This window comes from Alligator mississippiensis, chromosome 7, assembly GCF_030867095.1.
Source record: "Alligator mississippiensis isolate rAllMis1 chromosome 7, rAllMis1, whole genome shotgun sequence".
In the NCBI taxonomy this organism is placed as follows: domain Eukaryota; kingdom Metazoa; phylum Chordata; order Crocodylia; family Alligatoridae; genus Alligator; species Alligator mississippiensis.
The window spans coordinates 18,287,570-18,307,984 of NC_081830.1; the positions used below are offsets into that span (position 1 = coordinate 18,287,570).

General features: G+C 41.5%; 1 protein-coding gene across 6 annotated transcripts in view; it reads left to right on the forward strand.

The window, feature by feature from the left end:
• NSD3 (nuclear receptor binding SET domain protein 3) overlaps positions 1-20,415 on the forward strand; it is a 54,646-nt gene that overhangs the window by 26,013 nt on the left and 8,218 nt on the right. For 3 of the 6 annotated variants that reach the window (XM_059730668.1, XM_059730667.1, XM_006266136.4), the window contains 13 exons: positions 512-557; positions 1,709-1,839; positions 2,222-2,350; positions 3,517-3,643; positions 4,063-4,260; positions 4,792-4,962; positions 9,118-9,267; positions 11,364-11,520; positions 13,021-13,223; positions 13,668-13,780; positions 14,679-14,948; positions 18,994-19,110; positions 19,789-19,930. In XM_059730668.1, the coding sequence (XP_059586651.1) occupies positions 512-557; positions 1,709-1,839; positions 2,222-2,350; positions 3,517-3,643; positions 4,063-4,260; positions 4,792-4,962; positions 9,118-9,267; positions 11,364-11,520; positions 13,021-13,223; positions 13,668-13,780; positions 14,679-14,948; positions 18,994-19,110; positions 19,789-19,930 (1,954 nt within the window). Of the gene's footprint in view, positions 1-511; positions 558-1,708; positions 1,840-2,221; positions 2,351-3,516; positions 3,644-4,062; positions 4,261-4,791; positions 4,963-9,117; positions 9,268-11,363; positions 11,521-13,020; positions 13,224-13,667; positions 13,781-14,678; positions 14,949-16,287; positions 16,788-18,993; positions 19,111-19,788; positions 19,931-20,415 lie in introns of those variants that run through there. The other 3 variants (XM_059730670.1, XM_059730669.1, XM_059730671.1) reach the window with 3 other exon arrangements.

Sequence of the window (20,415 nt, forward strand, 5' to 3'; positions counted from 1 at the left end):
ATACGAAGTCCACATCCTCACCTTTATGGTCCTTGCAGCACTCTGTACAGAGAAAAGGTCCATATTCCCAGAAGCTCAAGCGTGCATGCTTGGTGGAAGTGCCTTAAAATGGCAACACATTGTCTCACTAACCTGAGTGTCATGCCTGTTAAGGTAAATGCGTACTTACGCAGGTGTGGGGTTTTACAACAGCGCTAGGATTGGCTGCCAAACGGAACCCCTCTCCTGCCTGCTGGACACGGATAAAGTCTTTTTCCTCTCATCTTCATGCACAAAGAGAATCGCTGGAAAGGACTTACTGCTAGTGCACATATGGCTGCCTTGGCACCTGGTGTTCAGCCTAGGCAGCTAGGATTATATCCCAGCAGGACAGAAGGCTCACGCTGAGAAGGGGACTGACAGACTGCCTCTGAGTTCAGATATGCTAATCACTTAAACTTAATTGTCGTTTTCTTTTTAATACTAGGGGGGGAAATTCCTCTGTTAACTCTGGATTTTCCTATTCAAACAGGTTGAGATGGTTCCACAGACAGCAGTGAAGACCGGATTACAGAAAGGTGAGTTTGACTGATCTAAAAGCAAATGTTAGCTATTAATACCAGGTCTACAAGCCAGTCACTGTGACTCGCTGGTAGCTCTCAGTCAGTGCAAACTCAGTAATCCCCCTGATGTTTGTTAGTGATGTTTCTTTCTTCTATGAAGATGCTTATTGGTAAGGCTAGTTTAGAAGATAGTGAGGGCATCTACATACGTGCTTTACTGTGGAGTTGACTAATTAGCTCCACAGTAAAGCATCACTGCCTGCACGTGTGGCGCCACTAGGCTGGAATAAACTAATGAACTTTTGTTATAGGATAGTAATGCCCAACACAAGTACTGTCCTATGGCAGAGTTACTTAGTGTTCCACAACATATGTGTAGCCAGTGGCGGGGGCTGGCTGAGACAGAAGGATACTCCAGTGCAGGGGCTGCCTGCTGGCTTGCCCCACACCAGTAGCACCCTTGTGCCCCAGCCAGCCCCTCTGCAGCATGTTGAGCTGGGGCGGAGAAGCTCCAGACTGGCAGGTTGACCACCCCCCCCCCCCCCCCCCCGGGCCCCCTGCCAGCTGGGTACGTAATGCCCTGGCTCAAGGTGCTGCAGTCCCAGGCCTACTTGTAAATGCTGCTACCCGGGAGCAATGAGCTCTGGCACAAACTGTGGCAGAGTTTATTCAGGTGCACTAATTTCACATGTAGACGCACTTACACTTAGTATGTATTCTTGGTCTGCTTTAAACTTTTCACTCTGATTCGACGTACTCCAAGGTGAAGTTTATGAAACTGAGTTTCATAAATGCTGAGTTGATTAAAATGAAGACATCTCTTCACAGTAATGGTTGTAAGATGAACGATGGGTTGATAACCCAGCTGGCTTTATCCTTCCCTGGGAAGTGGTAATTTGGTAAATTGTTTCAGTATGTCACCCTATGCAGTGGTTATGGAGAAGTTTTAATTTGTTCTGTTAAATGAGATTTGGAAGCTGTTGACAAAACGACTTTGTGTTCTGGCCAGAGTGGTAGACCTGAAGGTGAGAGGCCAAGTGTGATGCTTGCAAAGGCTTCCCTCTCAGCTTCACCTTTCAAGTCTCAGCTATTTCTCTCTTAGGGATTTAACAATTAAAAAAATTGCAAGCAATATTTTGGGATTAATTTCAGTATGTTGTGTTAAGGTGCCAGCGAGATTTCAGATTCTTGTAAACCTCTAAAGAAAAGGAGTCGTGCCTCAACTGATGTAGAACTGACTAGCTCAGTGTACAGAGATACGTCTGACTCTGATTCCAGAGGACTGAATGATCTGCAGGTAAATGTGTAATGTTTTGCATGCAGATTTTGTAGTTTCTTGAATGGAAAAATAGAAATAATTAAGGCTGCAGGCCATGAATAGGTGAGTAACCTGATAGACGCATTCAGAATTATTTTGCTTTTTTGAAAATCTGGAATGTTGTGGCAATGGAGAGTTTCATAAGGTGGGTCGGGGACTTGGGCATCGCTGTGTGTGACCCAGGACATGTGTTGATAGGGATGCAGACTACTGAGTCACCATAGGGAGGTCCATATGCTTTCTAATAATGTTCAAAACCTTCATATGTATGTTGCACCTTTTCATTGATTCTGACTTACTGTTGTCTTTAATCTGTTGGAAGTGGATTGCTTTAGAATGGTTTTGGGTGTTTCCTTTGTAGGGTAGCTTTGGAAAAAACTCAGACAGCCCATCGGCTGCTGCAGATGCTGATGCTTCTGACGTGCAGTCAGTAGATTCTAGCTTATCAAGAAGAGGCACTGGAACAAATAAGAAGGATACAGTTTGTCAGGTAGGTGGTATCCTAGTAAAAACAGATAGGTCTTCTACCAGACTAGAAACCTTTTCGAAATTATGCAGCTGTGTTTTGAGCAAGTTTGTTAATTTGACACTGGCTATCCTGAAAAAGATGGAAAGTCTGGGAATGGTTTGTGTACATTAACATGCCTGAGTTCGTGGAAAATGCAGTCTAGTCTCTACGGGCACTAAATAAACAAGATTCTGTGTTCTGCTCTCTGCAAAGATCCTAAAGTCTTTCAGAGTAAAACCAAGTGAGAATGTGTTTTAAAGCATTCAGGCCAATAGGAGATGCAGGCATGTGTAGGAATTGAGGTTTACATGTGAATCCAGAAGGGTGGGTGCTAACTTAATTTATTAAAAATGGGAGTACAGGTAGTGCTCAGACTTATGAGGCAGTTGGGTCTTAAGTCGAAACATTGTAACTCGGAACCAATTTTCTCATAAGAAACAATGTTATAAACGGGGGATTGGTTCCTGAACCAAGGCCCGATACCATATTTTCACCAAAAATACCCCAGAATTTTGTACTCGATCAATTATAGATGAGTAATATAAATACATTAATGTAGCTATATTGTAAATAGCGATCATATTGATTGGAAAGGACTTCTTTGAGGTGACTTTGCTGGACTTTTTGAAAGGCTCTTGGTTGGACTTTTTGAAGGGTTCTTGGCTGGAGTCTTAGCTGCAGGTTTTTCTGGAGTCTTGTCTGCTTTCTTAATGGCAGCGTCCAAGAAAGTTTGGACAGATGTTCTCCAGGGAGATGAGCGATGCGGCGAACTTGTTCGCTGGTGTGGCGTCGCATCAGATCAGGGGTTGTAAAGTTGAAACTGACATCATAAAGTTGAAACGGTGTTAATTTATAAACGTTATAAGTGCGAAATGTTGTAACTCGAAACGTTGCAAGTTGAGGACTGCCTGTACCTTGTTAGAGGGAACAGATTCAGCCACTGCTGAAAGAACCCTCTACTCAATATCAGCAGATCTGTTGAAGGGTTTTGGCCAACAATCCTGTATTGTTCTGAAGTCAGGAGTGTCATAGTAGGATGAGGCTCCAGCCAGTGTGTATTGCCTTTGCTTTCAGCTCTGTGACTCGCCTATATTAAATCATTTCAGCTGTTTTATCTTTTCCCTTCCTATCTGTCTGTCTGTTTTAAGATCTGTGAGAGCTCTGGTGAGTCTCTGGTGTCCTGCGAAGGAGAATGCTGCAGTGTCTTTCACGTGGAGTGCCTGGGGCTGACATCAATACCTGACGGGAAGTTTGTCTGCACAGAGTGTAAAAACGGTAAATGCATTGCTTCGCCTGAGTGATGAGAGAGTTATCTCTTGGATGGGGAGGATTATTGATTGCAGTGGTTGGAGGAAGCTTCGGTAACCATTCTTCAGTAAATAAAGTTCAAGGACATCCTCTTAATCTCTCCTTGATTTCCCCTAAGACTAAGTGGCTAACAGTTCAGGGCAGAGGCTCTGTCGTGTTTTGCCTTTGTATAGCACCTAGCACAAGAGGGCTCCAAGCTTAACTTGGGGTAATACCGATCAGATGATTAATTAATACCACAGTAATACATGTTCAGTTATGTAGCGGGGGGTCTATTCATTACATTAACTTTGGGGGACTTGGTTGTCTGCTGAAGTTGCAAACTTGCCTCGCAGAAAATAATGAATGTTAATTTTTTACGTCTGTTTCCTTCCTTTTCCTAAAAGGCGAACATACATGTTTTTCCTGCAAGATTCCTGGCAAAGATGTGAAGCGGTGTTCTGTCAGCACCTGTGGTAAATTTTATCATGAGGCCTGCGTTCGCAAGTTTGCCACTGCTGTCTTTGAGTCACGGGGATTTCGTTGCCCACAGCATTGCTGTACTGCCTGCTCCATGGATAAGGACATCCACAAAGCAAGTAAAGGTGAGAACGCAGTTAGGTTCAGGCAGTATCAGGAAACTGCAACGCATGACAATGAAACGAGGACCAGAAAATAATGATGCAGTAGGCAGCGTGAGGACGTGTATTGCTAAGGTTTTCACGTTTAGTTTGGCCATTGGTACATTGGGTTATTTGTGAAACAGTTCGGTTTTGAGGCTATGTTAACAGCAGCCGCTGGACACATCAAAATAGTTTCTGTGGTATTTGGACTTGTTTGGCTGCTAAGCCTCTGGCATTCAGTTTCAACAACCGGTCAAGTGTACACATGTGGCTGAAGTACGTTTTAAGCAGGTAGACGGCAATGGACTGTGCAGCAGCAGTCAAAACCACCACTCTTGGAATGGCTAGAACCAAGTGGGGTTTCTCTTCATTTAAGCTGAACACCCCACATCAAAGTTAACAGGAGTTTTCTGAAGGGAGAATAACACCAAAGTTGCATCCCTCCGTGGTGTATTCTGTCATATCCTAATTCCACTGTGACATGGTGCATTTTTTTGCATTTATATTAAACAGGTCGTATGGTGAGATGTTTGAGATGTCCCATTGCCTATCACTCAGGAGATGGCTGTATTGCTGCAGGAAGCTTGTTTGTGTCATCCCACATTCTCATCTGTAGTAACCATTCCAAAAGGAATCACTCTTCATCAGCTGTAAATGTAGGCTTTTGTTTCGTTTGTGCAAGAGGTGAGCAGTACTATTTTTTTCCTTCCATTTTATAGCTGGTATGGTCATTGGTACAGTTAAATGAATAAACTGGGATATCTTACCAAGTAACATTTTTTTCCCTCTTGGGGCTCCTCAATTTCCATGCTTCCTCTTGGGTTTTGGGGGATAGGAAGTGCCCGTGATTTTTCATTTATTCCTCGCTAGATTGTCACATTCCTGTTTTGGCCTTTAACGTATGGTATTAACACACAAATCTGAGGTGCTGAGAATGCATCCATATGTTGCCAGTTGGCAAAACAAGTAGATGTTGAGTCCCCAGTTGTAAACTGAGCATGTTATAGTATTGTTTTACTGCCTCTTCAGCCTCATGATGAACTGCAACTAATGAGGCATCTTTTAGCTGATGGATTATATTTATTTATAGCCTAGAGAATTTATTTTATTTTATTTTATTTATTTATTTATTTATTTATTTATTTTTACATCTAGCTCCCATTAAGTTTGAGACTTTTTGTTTTGTATTTGTGTTGGAAGAGTACTACACACAGTGCCACTTAAATAAGTAAAACACTGATAAGAAGGTAGTTTTCCATTTGCTTCAGCTATTATTTTTCTTTTCCTTTGATACCAGAGCAAGCTTGTCAGTTGCTTAACTTGAACTTCTGGTTCAAGGCAAGATAAAATGTTCCAGTCACTTTATTTTACTTTGGGTAAAAAGCACAATGCAGAAATCTCTCTACCGTGTTCTGTGAAGGGTGTGAGAATCCATTGGAGCTGTAGAGAGTGAGTAATGTATGAAAATACCCAATGCAGTACTTCAGAAAGTTTGCACTCCGTGCATCCATGTGTTTCAGCAGTTCGAGACTCGCTAGTAAAGGAGGTGAAATACACGGTGGCTTTGAAATCCACCTGCATGTGCAAGAACAGAGCAGTAGATACAGGACCTAGGAAAAGGGTGAGGGAGCCAGAGTCAGGTGCTCTCCCTGTTCAGAAGTAGAGTGCAGGAGCAGTCGCAGAGGATCAAGGTAAATGGAGACAAAGTTCTTGCCCTTTTAAATGCATCTAATTTTTTCCAGAGAAATGGCGTCCGGAGGCTCAGAGGGAAACAGTAAGTTTTAGAACGCTGAGCCTGAGAGGGGCTCTCCAAGGGTGTGGAACAAAGGTGCTTGCAACATGGTTCAGTGCTTTTCCATAAATCAGCCTGTCTTAGTATTTTGGGACAGTTCCCTAAGCAGTGTATATGTTGGGTGAAGTCACATGGGCATGGCACGAGCATACACACATGCCAACCTATGATTGTAGCATGTGGTTTTTATGCTCTTATATTGCTAAGGTTTTAGATTGATATTTATGTCTCTTGATTTAACATTAATTTTGATTCTGATTTCATTAGTGTATATAAAAGTATACCACCTAAACAATTCTAATTATCCTATTTCTGAATGTTATAAGCAACAAAAACCTGTGTATATGTATCCAGAGGTGCTTTTGGAGATGCCCATAAGAGATGAGAACTATTTCTAGCTTGCTTTTTACATTAAGAGTTTAACAATTATGTCCAAATGTGCAGGAAAAACACAGGGGGAGGAAATTACATAAGTCTTGCATAATGTTGTCAGCTGAGAATGGGCTGGAACAAAATCCTGCTGTAGGTAGAGCAGATGGGTAAAACTAAACTTCAGGATTTTATGCCAGTTGCTTAGGACTAGTCTGACGCTGGACTCGGATATAGGAGTGTGAAGAACCAGCTTCTGAGACTTTCTATTGATGACTGAGCAGTCACCCTAGATATTCCTCTGAAAAGGTCCAGCAACAGCTTCACTCTGAGACAAAAGTTTTAGTTAAGGGGAACTTACAGTTCAGGACACATCGCCTTCAACTGTTGCTGCTTTGCTTTGTGCATGAAGAGGTAGGTCATTGGGGTCTAGGCGCTGCTTGGAACAGGTTTTTAAAGGAGTGAGTTTAGATGGTCTGTCAGTTGCTACCTGTGAAGGGCTCTGTGCTTTGACTGGGATCGTAATGAAATTTAATTATGTGCTTCCAGAATGGAGGATCACTGGTTAATCTTGGGAGCACCTGTAGTCTGTTGCAATTGTGTCAGTTCTGCGTACCATTTTTAAGCTCCAGTACCAGGATATTCAGCTATTTTGTATTATGTGGTATTTGTGTTTATGGAGTCACAGTGCATAGACTTTGTCAGGACTTGGCCATTTTGGTGCTTATCACAGTAAAGCCCTTAAGTGCTGTTTTCCAAGGTGTTGTCCATGTATTCAACGCTACACAAATACAAAATGTAAGCAGCTTCTCTGTCTGTGAGGCTAATACTATTTATCCTGCAGGTGGGGAACTTTAGTAAAGGCCCAAGCTGTTCCTCAGCAAGTATTTGGATTTTATTCAGCATGCACAGCAGAAAGCAGAATTTTGGGCAAGGCTTCCAGATTTGCATAGTCGTTGCCCAGTAGTTTAGAGAGTGCCTCCCCTGCTGTTACCATGACTGCATCAGAAAGAATGGAGGTGCAGACCTGGTGTGCCTGCTGCTTTATTTAAAAAAAATAGAAGCAAGGTAGAGGGGAGAAGTCCTTATCTCCTTCAGTTGACTTAGTTTTACAGTGATGTAATTTTGGAGCTGGATATACAGCTGCTTGGAAGCTGAACCCTAACTCTGCACAAGACTACACTATCTGTTGACAATAGAAGAAACGTATGAGCATTGCATAGATCAAAATTTCCAGTCCTCTATATTCACTGTTCCTTAATTTATTCTTATAGGAAGTTTACAATGCGAATTGGCAGCTAAATGAAGTCCCCATGTACCATAGGAGTATGACATGGGTCTCTCAGGCTTTGATAGGGACTGGTTTCTATACAGGGCAGCTGGCAGTGGGAGTGCACCTTGCACATCATTCAGCTGCCCACCTGGCAGCATTAGTAGGCTCAGAGAGGAGCCACCGGGTCAGGATGGTCTCTGTGAAGTTAAGAAGGAACTGGTGAAACTCTGGGGTATGGCATGAGCGCTGAACCCTTAAATTGAGAATAAAACATATTAACATTTGGTTGCCTACATGTGAAAACAGTGCTAGCTGTCTCTTAACACGCTACTTGGCATTGGAGGGAAGAGCTGTGTTTTTTAGGTGTGGTGCCTTTTTTAGAAAGACAAAAAATGTAGGTATCAAAGTACCAGCAGACTATTTAGCTCATTCCATGCAACTGGGAGGCCTCACGTTTTCTTGTCCAGATTCCACAGTTACCACTGTGGAATATCTTTTTTTTTTCGCCAATCCCCTCCTGTCCCACAAGGAGCTTGTCTTCCAGCTTCCTTGGGCCTTAAGTTCTGTGTTGTGCTGTTTGCCAGATGACCCAGTTTACCAGTGTCCCGCATTCCTGATTAAAACTCTCTCTGACTCTGAGTTGCCTGACTCAGTGACCCATTTAGGAAATGTGCTGTAATCCAGCTAACCCCTTTGGAAAGGCACAGAGCAAGAAGCAACTGTAGACTTTTAGGAGAGCAAAATATTGAACCTTTTGTTGCAGTAAACATTCAGTGCCCCCAGCTGTGGAATTGCAGAGTCCTTGAACTTTATATGACATAACAGCCCCTCTTGCTCTGCATGCTTGCAGCATTCACGTTTCGTCTCAAATCTTGACATTTTTCTATGCAACTGTAAGTGCAACGAATGATTTAAAATAAAGCAAAAGCTTGGAGCACGGCTGTAGTGGTAGCTGAGTTCTGGGATCCCCTGTATACAGTCTCTGGCCCCTCCAGTTGACCATCCCTTCTGAAAGAAACATTTCTGATGCAGTCACTCAGTTACCTTTATTTTGTAATTGGGCCAGCTGTTTTATTTGGGAAAGAGGGGACTCATGGGGAGCTAGCAGCAGGTCTTTAAGGCTGCAAATCAGAAAGATGGCACAAAGGACATTCCACTTAGACAGCCTGTTTACTCTCAGTTTCTCCACTTACACTTGAATTCAGCCTGTCCGAGAATTCAGCTTGACCTTTCTGTGGTAGATATAGAATCCTTTTCTGTCCGTTTTTTCTTTTTCTTCATATTATCTTTTTCTTTCAAACTTATATATGCATATTAGGTGTTCATTTGATTTATTTTATTTTCACCTTTATGGAATCATGGGTAGTTTCATTGCAACTCATCTCTTTCTGTTTGTTTCGTATAGGGCTGGTAGTGCAGGATCATTCAGACCCCCTGTTCAGTTCATATGCCTATAAGTCCCACTACCTACTGAATGAATCAAATCGTGCTGAGTTGATGAAATTACCTATGATTCCTCCTCCTTCGTCAGCTTCCAAAAAGAAATGTGAGAAAGGTAACCAAAATAGTTTCCTTCTCTTTAATTTTACTTTCGCTTTTCCTATTTTTCTTTTTCTCTTTTAACTCAAACAAATGTTTGCTTGTCCAGCGCCACCTGATGCTTTTAGTGAATTTCATTCATTGATGACTGTGAGCTTGTGTTGATGTTGTTGGCAAAATATTTATCATCAAAGGGCTTAAAATAATTAGCATCCCAAAATTCTTCTTCCAGAGGTTAAATCACGGATTGTATCTGACATTAGGTTATTTTAATTTTAAGGGGGCTGTCTAGCTAGCCGTAAGCTTAAGAGGAAGGTGGAGCAGAGCTTTGTAGTATTCTAGTTCAGCACCTCTAAATTACTTTTAAGAACTTAGTTGCCTTGGTCTGAGGGCAGAGAATCCTACTCCAGATCTCCTGTACAGCTGATGCAGACCCTGCAACAGTAAGAACAAGAGGTTTGTTAGGTGGCGTGTTTATATGGGAAAGTTGGCGTTCCAGAGGAAAGCTGAAGACTTAAGGCAGATGGCTCATTTGCCTGCTTCTCCGTACATTGGTGCTCCTTTCTTTACTTATGTGACTGATTGCTCGCTTCTCGGAGCAATGCTTCTTAATTGATGGAATTGGGGATTCTGTCCTGCACAGCAGGGGGGCATTTATGGCAGGATCAGAACAGATGCTTTTTCAAAAACAAGGTGAATGCTTTACACCTTGTTGGTATTGTATTGGTATGGCTTATCAAAGGAATTAATGGAAAAAGACCCTGCAGTGTCTGTCTGTCAGGTTCAGAGGCCGTAGCCTATCCCCACAAAAATTTGACGTCCCAAAGAGTGTTCAGAAATGGTACCCAGCTAGTCATCCTACAGTTAGATCATTTCACATTGCTACTAGGCTTAGATTTCTTCAGCATCTGTGTGACTTGTAACAACAAAAATTATTTTGAGCCCTCCGTTTGCTTAGCTTGAGCAATATCTTACTAATGCATCATAAGAGCAAAGTTTTTTCTTGCTTAGCACTGAGAGTTTTTTGTGTTTGGTTTTTATTTTGGTTTTTGCATCTCTTGGCATTTTACCATCTTGGATATTGTTTCAGTGATTATGTTGGGTCTGTATTTCCTCTGAAATGGTTTACAAAAATTCTTTTAAAACAACTTTAACTTATGGGGCTGGGGAGCTCTGGAAGATCCAAATGCTTGCATTTTATTACAGTTTTGACAGAGGAAATATAGGAAGTGATTTTTTTTTTTTTTTTTTTTTTTTGTCACTGTTGTTTAAGGAATGCTTTTTGCAAGATGCTACAATCAATTAATGCGGTGACATTTTTGAAAGTCTATAGGTGGACAAGATTTTCTGATAAATATTTGAAAAAAAGTTTCGATTTTTACTTCCATAGTATGAAAAAAAAAAATTACTTAAAACGCTGCTTTAAATTTTCTCCCAGTCTTTTTGCTCTGGGACTCATTAAATTTGTGTGTAGATTGTAGCAAGTGTTTATTGATCGTCTCAGCTGCTTCACCCAGTGAGGATGGCTTCGAGATGTGTGCTCACAATAAAACACATCTGCTAGAAACAAGCCAGCCAAAAACAACTTTGGATGCAGAAAAGCATTGATCAACCTATAGGCTGGTTTATATGCACACTAACTGATTGATTGCTAAAGGATTCAGTCATGACAATGTTGGATAAAAAGTGTTTCAAAAAGTTGATGATTGGTCTGATTGTTACAAAATGGTGGCCACTTCCAGAATGGCTAGATTTAAAAAAAATAAAAATAAATAAAAGTCATGGAATATTCAAGAATTTATGCTCGTCATTGAAACATCAGATCCCATGTCAGCTTGCCTTATTTGATCTAAATTAGTTTTGAAATTCCTTAGCTTGCTTATATGCATTCTTGATGCAGCCAGAAGAAGAAGAAAGTCACAGAAAAATATGAATTGAATTTTTAATCCAGCATTGTAAGTTGACTTGATCCCTTCCTTTTGCTATTTGTTTGGTGTGCGGCCACTGCAAATTTTTAATGCATTTTAATCGAGTAACACTGATTTTCCCCCCCTCCACCCCTACTAAGAATAAGCTTTTTTTCTGCAAACTAAACAAGTATGTTTGTTTAAGGTGGAAAACTCTTGTGCTGTGAGTCCTGTCCAGCCTCCTTTCATCCTGAATGTCTCAACCTAGAAATGCCAGAAGGATGCTGGAATTGCAATGATTGTAAAGCTGGCAAGAAGCTACATTACAAGCAGATTGTTTGGGTCAAGCTTGGAAATTACAGGCAAGTTGGCTAGCTCCATCCAGAAACTACTTTAGGTTTTTTGTTTCTGTGGTGGTGATGTGACTGTCCTGGAGGCCTATAGGTAAACCAGTTTGGAACATCTCATTATTAGTAAGGCCGACTCTGATGTAGACTATCTGACATGCTGTTAGATGTATGGCTTTTTCTAATTAAGTTTTGCTTGTGCTTTTTTTAGGCAGCAAAGGGAAGACATGAGCATGATGCATTCGATACTTTAGGGATATGGTGATGGAGGGTGGGGGGAAGCAGGTATTACTTAATTGAAACATCCTAGGTTGTTTGATTTTTAGGGGTCATGATTAATGTTCCTCAATGGGGAATGCATGTGGTGCTTGATGCTTGTGAGTACCCCCCGTCTCAGAATAAATATGATGAATGACATGTTTGGCATGTCGGAGACGGTGAGAACAAGGAAGCAAGAAGGTGCTTAAGACTTCCATATCAAATGCATTTTTGGTGCACGAATGACATTCGCCTCCCTCATCCAGATCTGAACGTAAAACACATGCCCAGAGCTCTACCACAAGTGGCCTTTGCAGCAACAGTTTCAGCTTGTCCTTGGAGGATTTTGTGAGGACTGGCATTACAGAGTGCGAGGGAACAACACTGAGTTGTTCACTTATTTTCCAGCTTTCACCAATATAGCACAATCAGTGAAAATGCTCATGGCTGGTTTTTGTGTGCATTTGCTGGAACATGATCTGTCCCTTGCTGCACTTGCTCAGAGTGATAGTCCTAACTTTGAATTTATAAGCCCCCTTCACTGCTTCTGGAATCTATGCACCTTGTCAAGCCTTCCCATTTTTTTTCACTTTTCATAGCATTATGTAGCTTAAAAGAAGCCCAGCCAAATGTTGCTGGGTGGTTTCCTTTCTAGTGGTTGGGCAGTAGCACGGTGCTGCTGTTGGAGTTCCCTGCATTGCAAAGCAACCGCTCAAGGAAACAACATTCAAACACTGTTGATAGTTGCAAGAAGAAAAAACCCCACAAAAAACCCCCACATATTTTTCTTGTACCATTTTCATTTATCAGTGTGCCCTAATTACTTGAATATTACTTCAAATCTGGCACAAAAAAATTGTTTTTAGTTTGCTTGCAGCTGTTTTTTTTCTTTTAATCAACCTTGAAATTAATGTTGTTCTTGTTTTCAGTAAAAAAAATACTGTTCAGTTTTGGTGATAGTCCTGCAGAAAGCTAGTCCCCAGTTGTGTCCAGTCCCACAGCCCTCATACAAGCAGAAATGTTGCTGCAGTACATTGAATCTTGAATGTTCCTAGCCTGAATTCTAGACCCCGCTGCATTAGACAGCTGAAGATGAAGGGAGTCAAGTTGAAGGGATATTTAATCATTGATGAGCGGGATGTTTTTTAGGAAGGAAATGAAGCTGCTCCTACTATAGCTGAAGTTCCTCAGCCCTAGAAGCCAAACCTTTGCTTTTGTTTCACAGCGTTTGAGTTTTCTCCTTTTCCTCACTTTCAGGTGGTGGCCAGCTGAGATCTGCAATCCCAGGTCTGTGCCTCTCAACATACAGGGCCTCAAACATGATATCGGGGACTTCCCAGTATTTTTCTTTGGTTCACATGACTACTATTGGGTACACCAGGGCAGAGTTTTCCCTTATGTTGAAGGAGATAAAAGCTTTGCTGAGGGGCAAACTAGTATTAACAAGACCTTCAAGAAAGGTAAAATTAAACAAAGTTTATAGTGGTTTATGACAAAAGTTCCACGTGTTTGTGTCTCCATCACCACTTAACTTGCATGGGAATTATGTGCCTAGTGTTCTGTGTCCATGTTAAACTGCAAACTCTGTATAGATCCCCTGTACAGAGCTGATGAATGCTTTTAGCATCTAACTACCACAGTTCTTGCCAAGTTAAATTGGAAAGAAGTGCTGATGTGGAGCCTGAGCTTCGATGGCACAGGGCCCCTGCACGATGTTTAAACACCTGCGGAAAAGTAGTCGGTGTAAAATTGATTTGCGTTTTAGTGCAACACTATTGTTAGTTTGTTTTTTGTTGTAGATTTCTAAGTACTAGTTTTCTTTCTCTCTTTTTTTTTTTTTTTAAATGCCTCTGAGCAGCAGCAGCCAACACTAATTCTTTCCTATTTGGGGCTCCTTTGCACAGCACTTGAAGAAGCTGCAAAACGCTTCCAGGAGCTGAAAGCACAAAGAGAAAGCAAAGAAGCACTAGAGAATGAAAGGAATTCAAGAAAACCCCCACCCTACAAGCATATTAAAGTGAGTTGCCTCTCTCCTGTATGAGTAAGCTATGTAGCTGCATGTGAGGAAGCAACTTGTACTGACTCTGGCTTAGAAGATAGTTTAAATAATTATGTTGCTGTTCTCAGGACTCTCGAGTGCTCTGCCTCATTGAGCACCATACAAAGGGTGTACCTTTGCAATGAGAGCATCAGTAAATCGGTTGTAGAGTTAAAGGTCATTCCTGTTTAAGATAAGTGTTTTGACAATTGCAAGCAGATCTCACTTATCTTTAAATGAATCTTGGGTCTCATTTCCTGTTAGGAAAATGCATTAGCATTGAACAGCACTGGAAATGACAAAATATCGGTGTGAAAACTTAGACTTCCCAACCACCGAAAAAGATTTTTGCCAGCAGTTTCGGGTGCGCAATACCCCAGGTTGTGCACTTTAATCTGTTTTTAAATTAACTTTCTAAAATACATCCCCAGGGTAGTAAGAGCATTTTTCTGTGCCTTGTAAGAGTTATAGTGTCAATAACTGTGCTGTGCAGACCTCTTGCTCTCAGTTCAAAATCATCAGTTCTGTCTTCTTTTCTTCACTATGCACCTTGTCGCTGGCCTTCCTGAACAGCATAGATCCTTGATTTAAGCTGGTGGAATAATACCAGACGTGGTCTGAGGGTCCTTGCATTTTGTCTGTTTTCAAATTGCAGGGAAGTATTATTGCCACATTGCTTTCTTTTGAAAGGGTTGGGAAAAAAATAAAACTCAGCTTGTCAGTCACTAAGTGTATGATATTTGTTTTGCCTTCCCTCCCTCTTGAAATACCTTGGCTGTGGTGGGCCTTAAATCAAGTGGTTCTCATCCTAAACTGTGTACACTCTGCCTTAAATCCAAATTTATTCCTTGTGTCTTTTCTTTGTTATTTCCCACAGTCAAACAAAGTAATAGGGAAGGTTCAGATTCAAGTTGCTGATTTGTCAGAAATCCCTCGCTGTAACTGCAAGCCGTCCGATGAAAATCCCTGTGGTCTAGAGTCAGAATGTCTGAACAGGATGCTGCAGTACGAGTGCCATCCCCAAGTTTGCCCGGCAGGAGAGCGCTGTCAGAACCAGTGCTTCACCAAAAGACTCTATCCAGAAGCTGAAATCATCAAAACTGATCGCCGTGGCTGGGGTCTCAGGACAAAAAGGAACATTAAAAAGGTAGAATTTGGGACAAATGCTGAGTTAACTGTTGGAGTGAGAGAGAATAACGTGTTAATCTTTTATGGTTTGTACCTTAAGAGAGCGTGTACTACATTTTCCTACAGATAAGTGCATCTTTAGATTTACAAGGCGAATCTTCCTCTGTAGTAACAAATCTGACCTCATGGAATGTAAGGCATCTTGGAGGAAATGTCTTTCTATTGTTATGACATTATCTCTTTGAAAAGGGGGTCAGCATCAGTTGTTCATAAATTCCTTTGAATGGGCTTGAGATGAGGACTGTCAGTAACACTTCTAGGAGAAAATGATGTACCTATGTGTTCTCAGTGATTTCTGGGCATAGAGAAGAGGGGGGATGCTCTCCAAACAAATAATTTGAAGTGGTTTGAGCCCCTCCTAACAACCTCTTGACTAAAAATGAAAAAAATCTTAGTGGGATGGAGATAAAACTTGCATGTTTTTTTTTGTTTGGGTTGGTTGGTTTCCCTTACCCCTATTACTAACATGGCAAATAGAAATAATGACATGATACAAAATAGCACAAAGGACGGGAAGTAGGGCTGCCTGAGATAGCAAGCCTCATTGCAAGAGGTCGTTTTTAAGTACCTTCGTTTTTCATTTTAAGCCACTTCCCAAGAAAATGCTCGCTGCAGTTCCCAGTAGCCAGTTATCTGACTTGGGAATGGGAGGGGGTACTGTGTTGCTCTTAGAAACATGTGGGAAGGATGCTGTTCTTCACCCTCTTTGGCACTCAACTCTACAGACTGGAATTATTTCAGAAGAAATCGGAGTTTTATTAAAGGGCTTGAGGCGATCAGGAAACCCTGGACAACACACTTAAGTTCTTAAAGTTCAAGAAGGCAGAGAAGTATAATGAAGATGCAGAGATTTCTGTTCATTCCAATGCTGTTAGTAAAAGCAAGAATGACTGATTTAACTAAAGGATTGCTGTGGACTTAAAGAAATGGCAGTGGGTTGAGGGCAAGGCGATGCAGGGGAATGGGACCATCTTTCCGGACTGTCCTAATAGTCCTGAAAATGGATCATTTTGGTTTTCCTTTACACTGTGTCACTGCACACTGTATTCCTGAGAGTGCCAGTCTGGGATTAACCCGGGTGGAATGTGTGACAGTTGATATGGAAAAACCAGAGCTTGCACTTGCCTATCCGAGTCCATTTTTCCAAGTGTGGGAATCTTCTTCTAACTGGATTGCAGTCTTGCTGTACTTCGAGGCAAGCGTGAGGATGATGGGCCTGGATTTCACAGCTGCTTTAACTTGCCAGGCAGAGGAGTGGATCTGATGGACAGATGTATGTTTTGCTCTTACTCATGCAGGCTTCGTTGTTTCTGAACAAGGAGGCGGCTGAGCACACCTGAAGCATAGAAGATCTGGCTCTGGCTACAGATGAAATGGGCATTTACGACTTCAGGACAAGTTGTTTTTATCCTTTGACCTGGATCCCCAGAGTTTGCTCGGGAGCACTGTTTTGCTCTTGATTGGCTCCATGTTTTCTCCTCTTTATTTGCTCCCATCCTACTAAAGAAACAATCCTGGAACTTCTTGCTATGAAGGCACATCTCATGACTTTCATGGACTAAATTTTTATGTAAGGATTTCCACTATAAAAGGAAGCTGGCCGCTCTCCAAGCTGGGAATTCCACTGTGATGTTTTGGATTGTAGCAGGAAGTGATGGATGTACTGTTGGATGATGGACTTGGCTCAGATATAATTGGAGCTTGCAGATAAAAGCTAAGACATTCTGAATGGACTCCTTCCTGCAGTTGTGCTGCTTAAATAGCACGCATAGGATTATCCACTAGTCTTCAATACCCAGGCAGATGGGTTTGGGCAAAACAATTTTAACTGTGAGTTTTTTGCATTTGTCAGAGTGATTTAGATCGTCTCCCTCCTGGCTTTGTCTAGTAGCTTAGTTTTACTGCTGATAGCACTTCGGTATAGGAAAAAAAGGGTGTAGGAACTAAATGACGAAACAGGCATTCGCTTGCCTATAGTGACGTTGGAGGTGTGTGAGCAGACAACTTAAACTAGGTTTTGAGGTTGACAAATATTGCCTCAGTTATAATCACAGACTTTGGCTGCACTAGCGACATTTCCGCCTATAGGCATTTAAATGACTTCCTGACCATAATTAGAGGAGATGCCTAGTAAATTGATGGAAAAAAACTTAAGAAGATTTTAACACACTCTAGTGTGTTCCTATAACATGTATATACGGTAAAGCTTCATATTCATAGCATGTGTATAATAGATGTCCTGTGAATTGCTTTACTGTTATAAATTTGAAAGCATCTTTTCATCCTTTCATGAGCTCCTCAAAATCCAGTGGCTCCATTATAAAGCTTCTGGGGGGAGGGGACTTAATTCAGTGAAGTATTCTAAAGCACACAGACTGAAACAGAAGACATTTGGTAAGGAAAGTAGAGAGATCTCTCATTAGACTTTCAAAAGTACCTTCATGACCTAGGAGTTGAAGTTCATTGGTTTGAAATGAGATGTAGACTTTGAAAAGCCTAAATCAGTCCTGAAAAATGAAACTTAGGCTTCTCATGACTCATACTAGGTCTAGGCTATCAAACTCCATTTGGCCCCAAGGGCCAGATGAGTGGCATGTGTCTGGCACTGTGCGCTGGATCACCCCCCACCTGCATCCAGCCTGCGGGCCACATCTTTGACCCCAGTGTTGTAGGTGTTTTGAGAACTGTGCCCTGATTACCTTTTCCCCTTTGTAGTGTAGGTTTTGTGATTTTGTTTTTCTTTCGTTGCTCTCTTGCTTCCTCTCTTAAAGATCCAGTTTGTGATGGCCATATTTCTTTCTGGTCAAGGAGGGCTGAACACTTCTCTCTGAAACCGGCTGGCTACCAGAACTTAGTTTTCGTAGGCTTTTGTCACAGCACAGTGTTCACAGGACCAGGCCTGTAACGTGTTATTCTTTTAAAAAGAAAAACACAAGCCCCTTTGTCTCGAAATGGCTCAGATACTTCTTGAACTCCTGACTCTGAGCCTAGCAAAGGGTTAATATTTGTGCCTGAACATTAGCAGCATTGACCTTCCGTGCACTGAGTATTTGCTGTCCTTGTATCAAGGTGTTCTCCTGTCCTGGCCACTTCATATTGCATCAGGTAAAAGCCAGGAACATGTTGTCAGCTTGAAGGCTCGCTTTTAACAGGTTTTTAGTGGTTTAATTATTTAATCCAGTTTTGTATAATCTGTGCCACACACAAACCTTGTTATCGCACGCTAGTCACGTTCACTATTGGCCGTTCAAACTCCTTATAAAATAACTGTTCAAATACTATGTAGTGAAAATGTTTGGTAATAAAGTTAGGTTGCTGTTGTCTAATGCTGAGGTTCTCTGGGTATTAGCCCTGAAGGTGTTTCTGAAAGAAGAAAGCATGCATCTTGAAATGATGTCTGTGATTGAGGTGTCGTAACTAAAACCAGTGAATGGAGAAGCAGTTGCACGTCTGCTTTTTGCTTGTCTCTTTCTTTGGGCCAAGTCACAGCCTGTAGTTTAAGTGCCACCCGCACATACGCTTGACAGTTTGTTTATATGTTGTATAACTAATATGTGGTGTCTTAGTGTTTTGTGTTTTTTCTCTCCTGAATGTTTGAATATGTTGTTATAAAGATGTGCTCAGTTTCTCTAGATTGGCTCATACAGGTGTTTGGACATAGCTGTCCCCTTAACTAAAAGCCAAAGCTAACTAATCCAGTGCACCCTTGGGAACAGGATAATGTTTTCTCAATTGTACTTTCAATCCAAGCTCTAGATGTAACCCTTCCCTTTTGGAAGTCAAGGTCTCCAATTGAATGCATATGTAGTTTTTCTATACTGGTGACTCTTACAGAGTACTTTGTGTTCACTTGTTCTCTGTATTTATAGTAGAAAGCCACCTTGCATGGGCCAGAGGACTAAGCCTGATCTACAAGGGCTTCCTGTGTCATGTACTATCCTTCTTCCTTTTACTTGTACTTAGCAAACAATAAGCCTGGGTTTCTTTGGGTTTTTTTCTCTCAGGGTGAATTTGTAAATGAGTATGTTGGCGAATTAATTGATGAAGAGGAATGCAGATTGCGAATCAAACGTGCCCATGAGAACAGCGTAACCAATTTTTATATGTTAACTGTTACAAAGGTAAAGACCATAACTCTGCATAGCATAATGGTGTGTTGCTGCTTGCGAGATCAGGCTTTGAGACCTGGAGTAGTGGCAGAACTGTTGGTTCAGGTTAATGCAAAAAAGTTAAATTGTAGCTACAGTGCAACTCATTTAGTATAATGCATGTAAAAGGATCCAGAAAATGAAGTCCCTTAGTCAGAGTGGATGATTCGGGGACCCCTCTTATTTGTGATCCAGTGGGGATGCCTCTACAGGAGTGGGAAACTTGAGTTTTCATGAATGAGGCTGTTTAACAAGACTCTGAGTTGTGGTGGAATTTGGGCAGTCTGCTAATGAAACACGCGTAGTAATGTCAGGATGTGGCTGTTTCCTAGCAGCCCCAGACAGTAGCTTAGAAGATGGCTCTTTTAGGTCTGTATTTTCAGAGAGGGGCAGGGAGGTGGGGGTTGAACTGGGCCATAGATCCCATTACCAGTCCCTTCAGCTTTTTGTTTTCCCAAGCATGCATATTTAACCTGTTTACGCTTTTGCTGAAGGTTGCCTTCCAGGAAAAGCTCATCACTTGCAATTCATTTAACAAGTACCTACATAAATATATTATCTGAAATCTTAGGGTTAGATGCTTGACTTGTCAAATGCAGGCTCTTGCTTTGGTCTGAATTCTAAATATGATTTTCTCTCTCTCTAATAAAGGACCGGATAATAGATGCTGGCCCAAAGGGGAATTATTCTCGCTTTATGAACCACAGTTGTAATCCAAACTGTGAAACACAGAAGTGGACAGTGAATGGGGATATCAGAGTTGGACTCTTTGCTCTTTGTGATATTCCTGCAGGTAAAAAGCCATCTCCATTTTGCTTGTCCCCTTCCCTAGTGGTAGCTTGCCCAAGAGTGGGTTTTTTTTGTTTTGTTTTGTTTTGTTTTTTGGTTCAGTTGTTCCTGAAGTTACTTAGTCATGTTGGCATTTTTAACGTGACTGTTATGCCCTGGGATGAAAATAAATCTTAAACAAGAAGTTCTACGACCTTCAGTATGGGTAACCTAATTAGCAGTGAATCTAAAGATACGTGGCAGTGTTAAAGATGAAAGTGTATTACACACAAAGCTAACTTGACCGGAGCCTTACCTGCAGCTTGAAAACCCAGGAAATTTAATGTCACCCTTTTGCTGTGACTATAGGGATTTCTTGCCTATGGTAAAGACCCCAATTTCAGTTTCTTTCCCTAACGTTTATCTGGTGTGGAACAGCTTCTGGGTTCCAAATGTCTTTAACCACTGCAACTTCAGGTGAGATTAAAAATAATAAAATAGGCATTATTT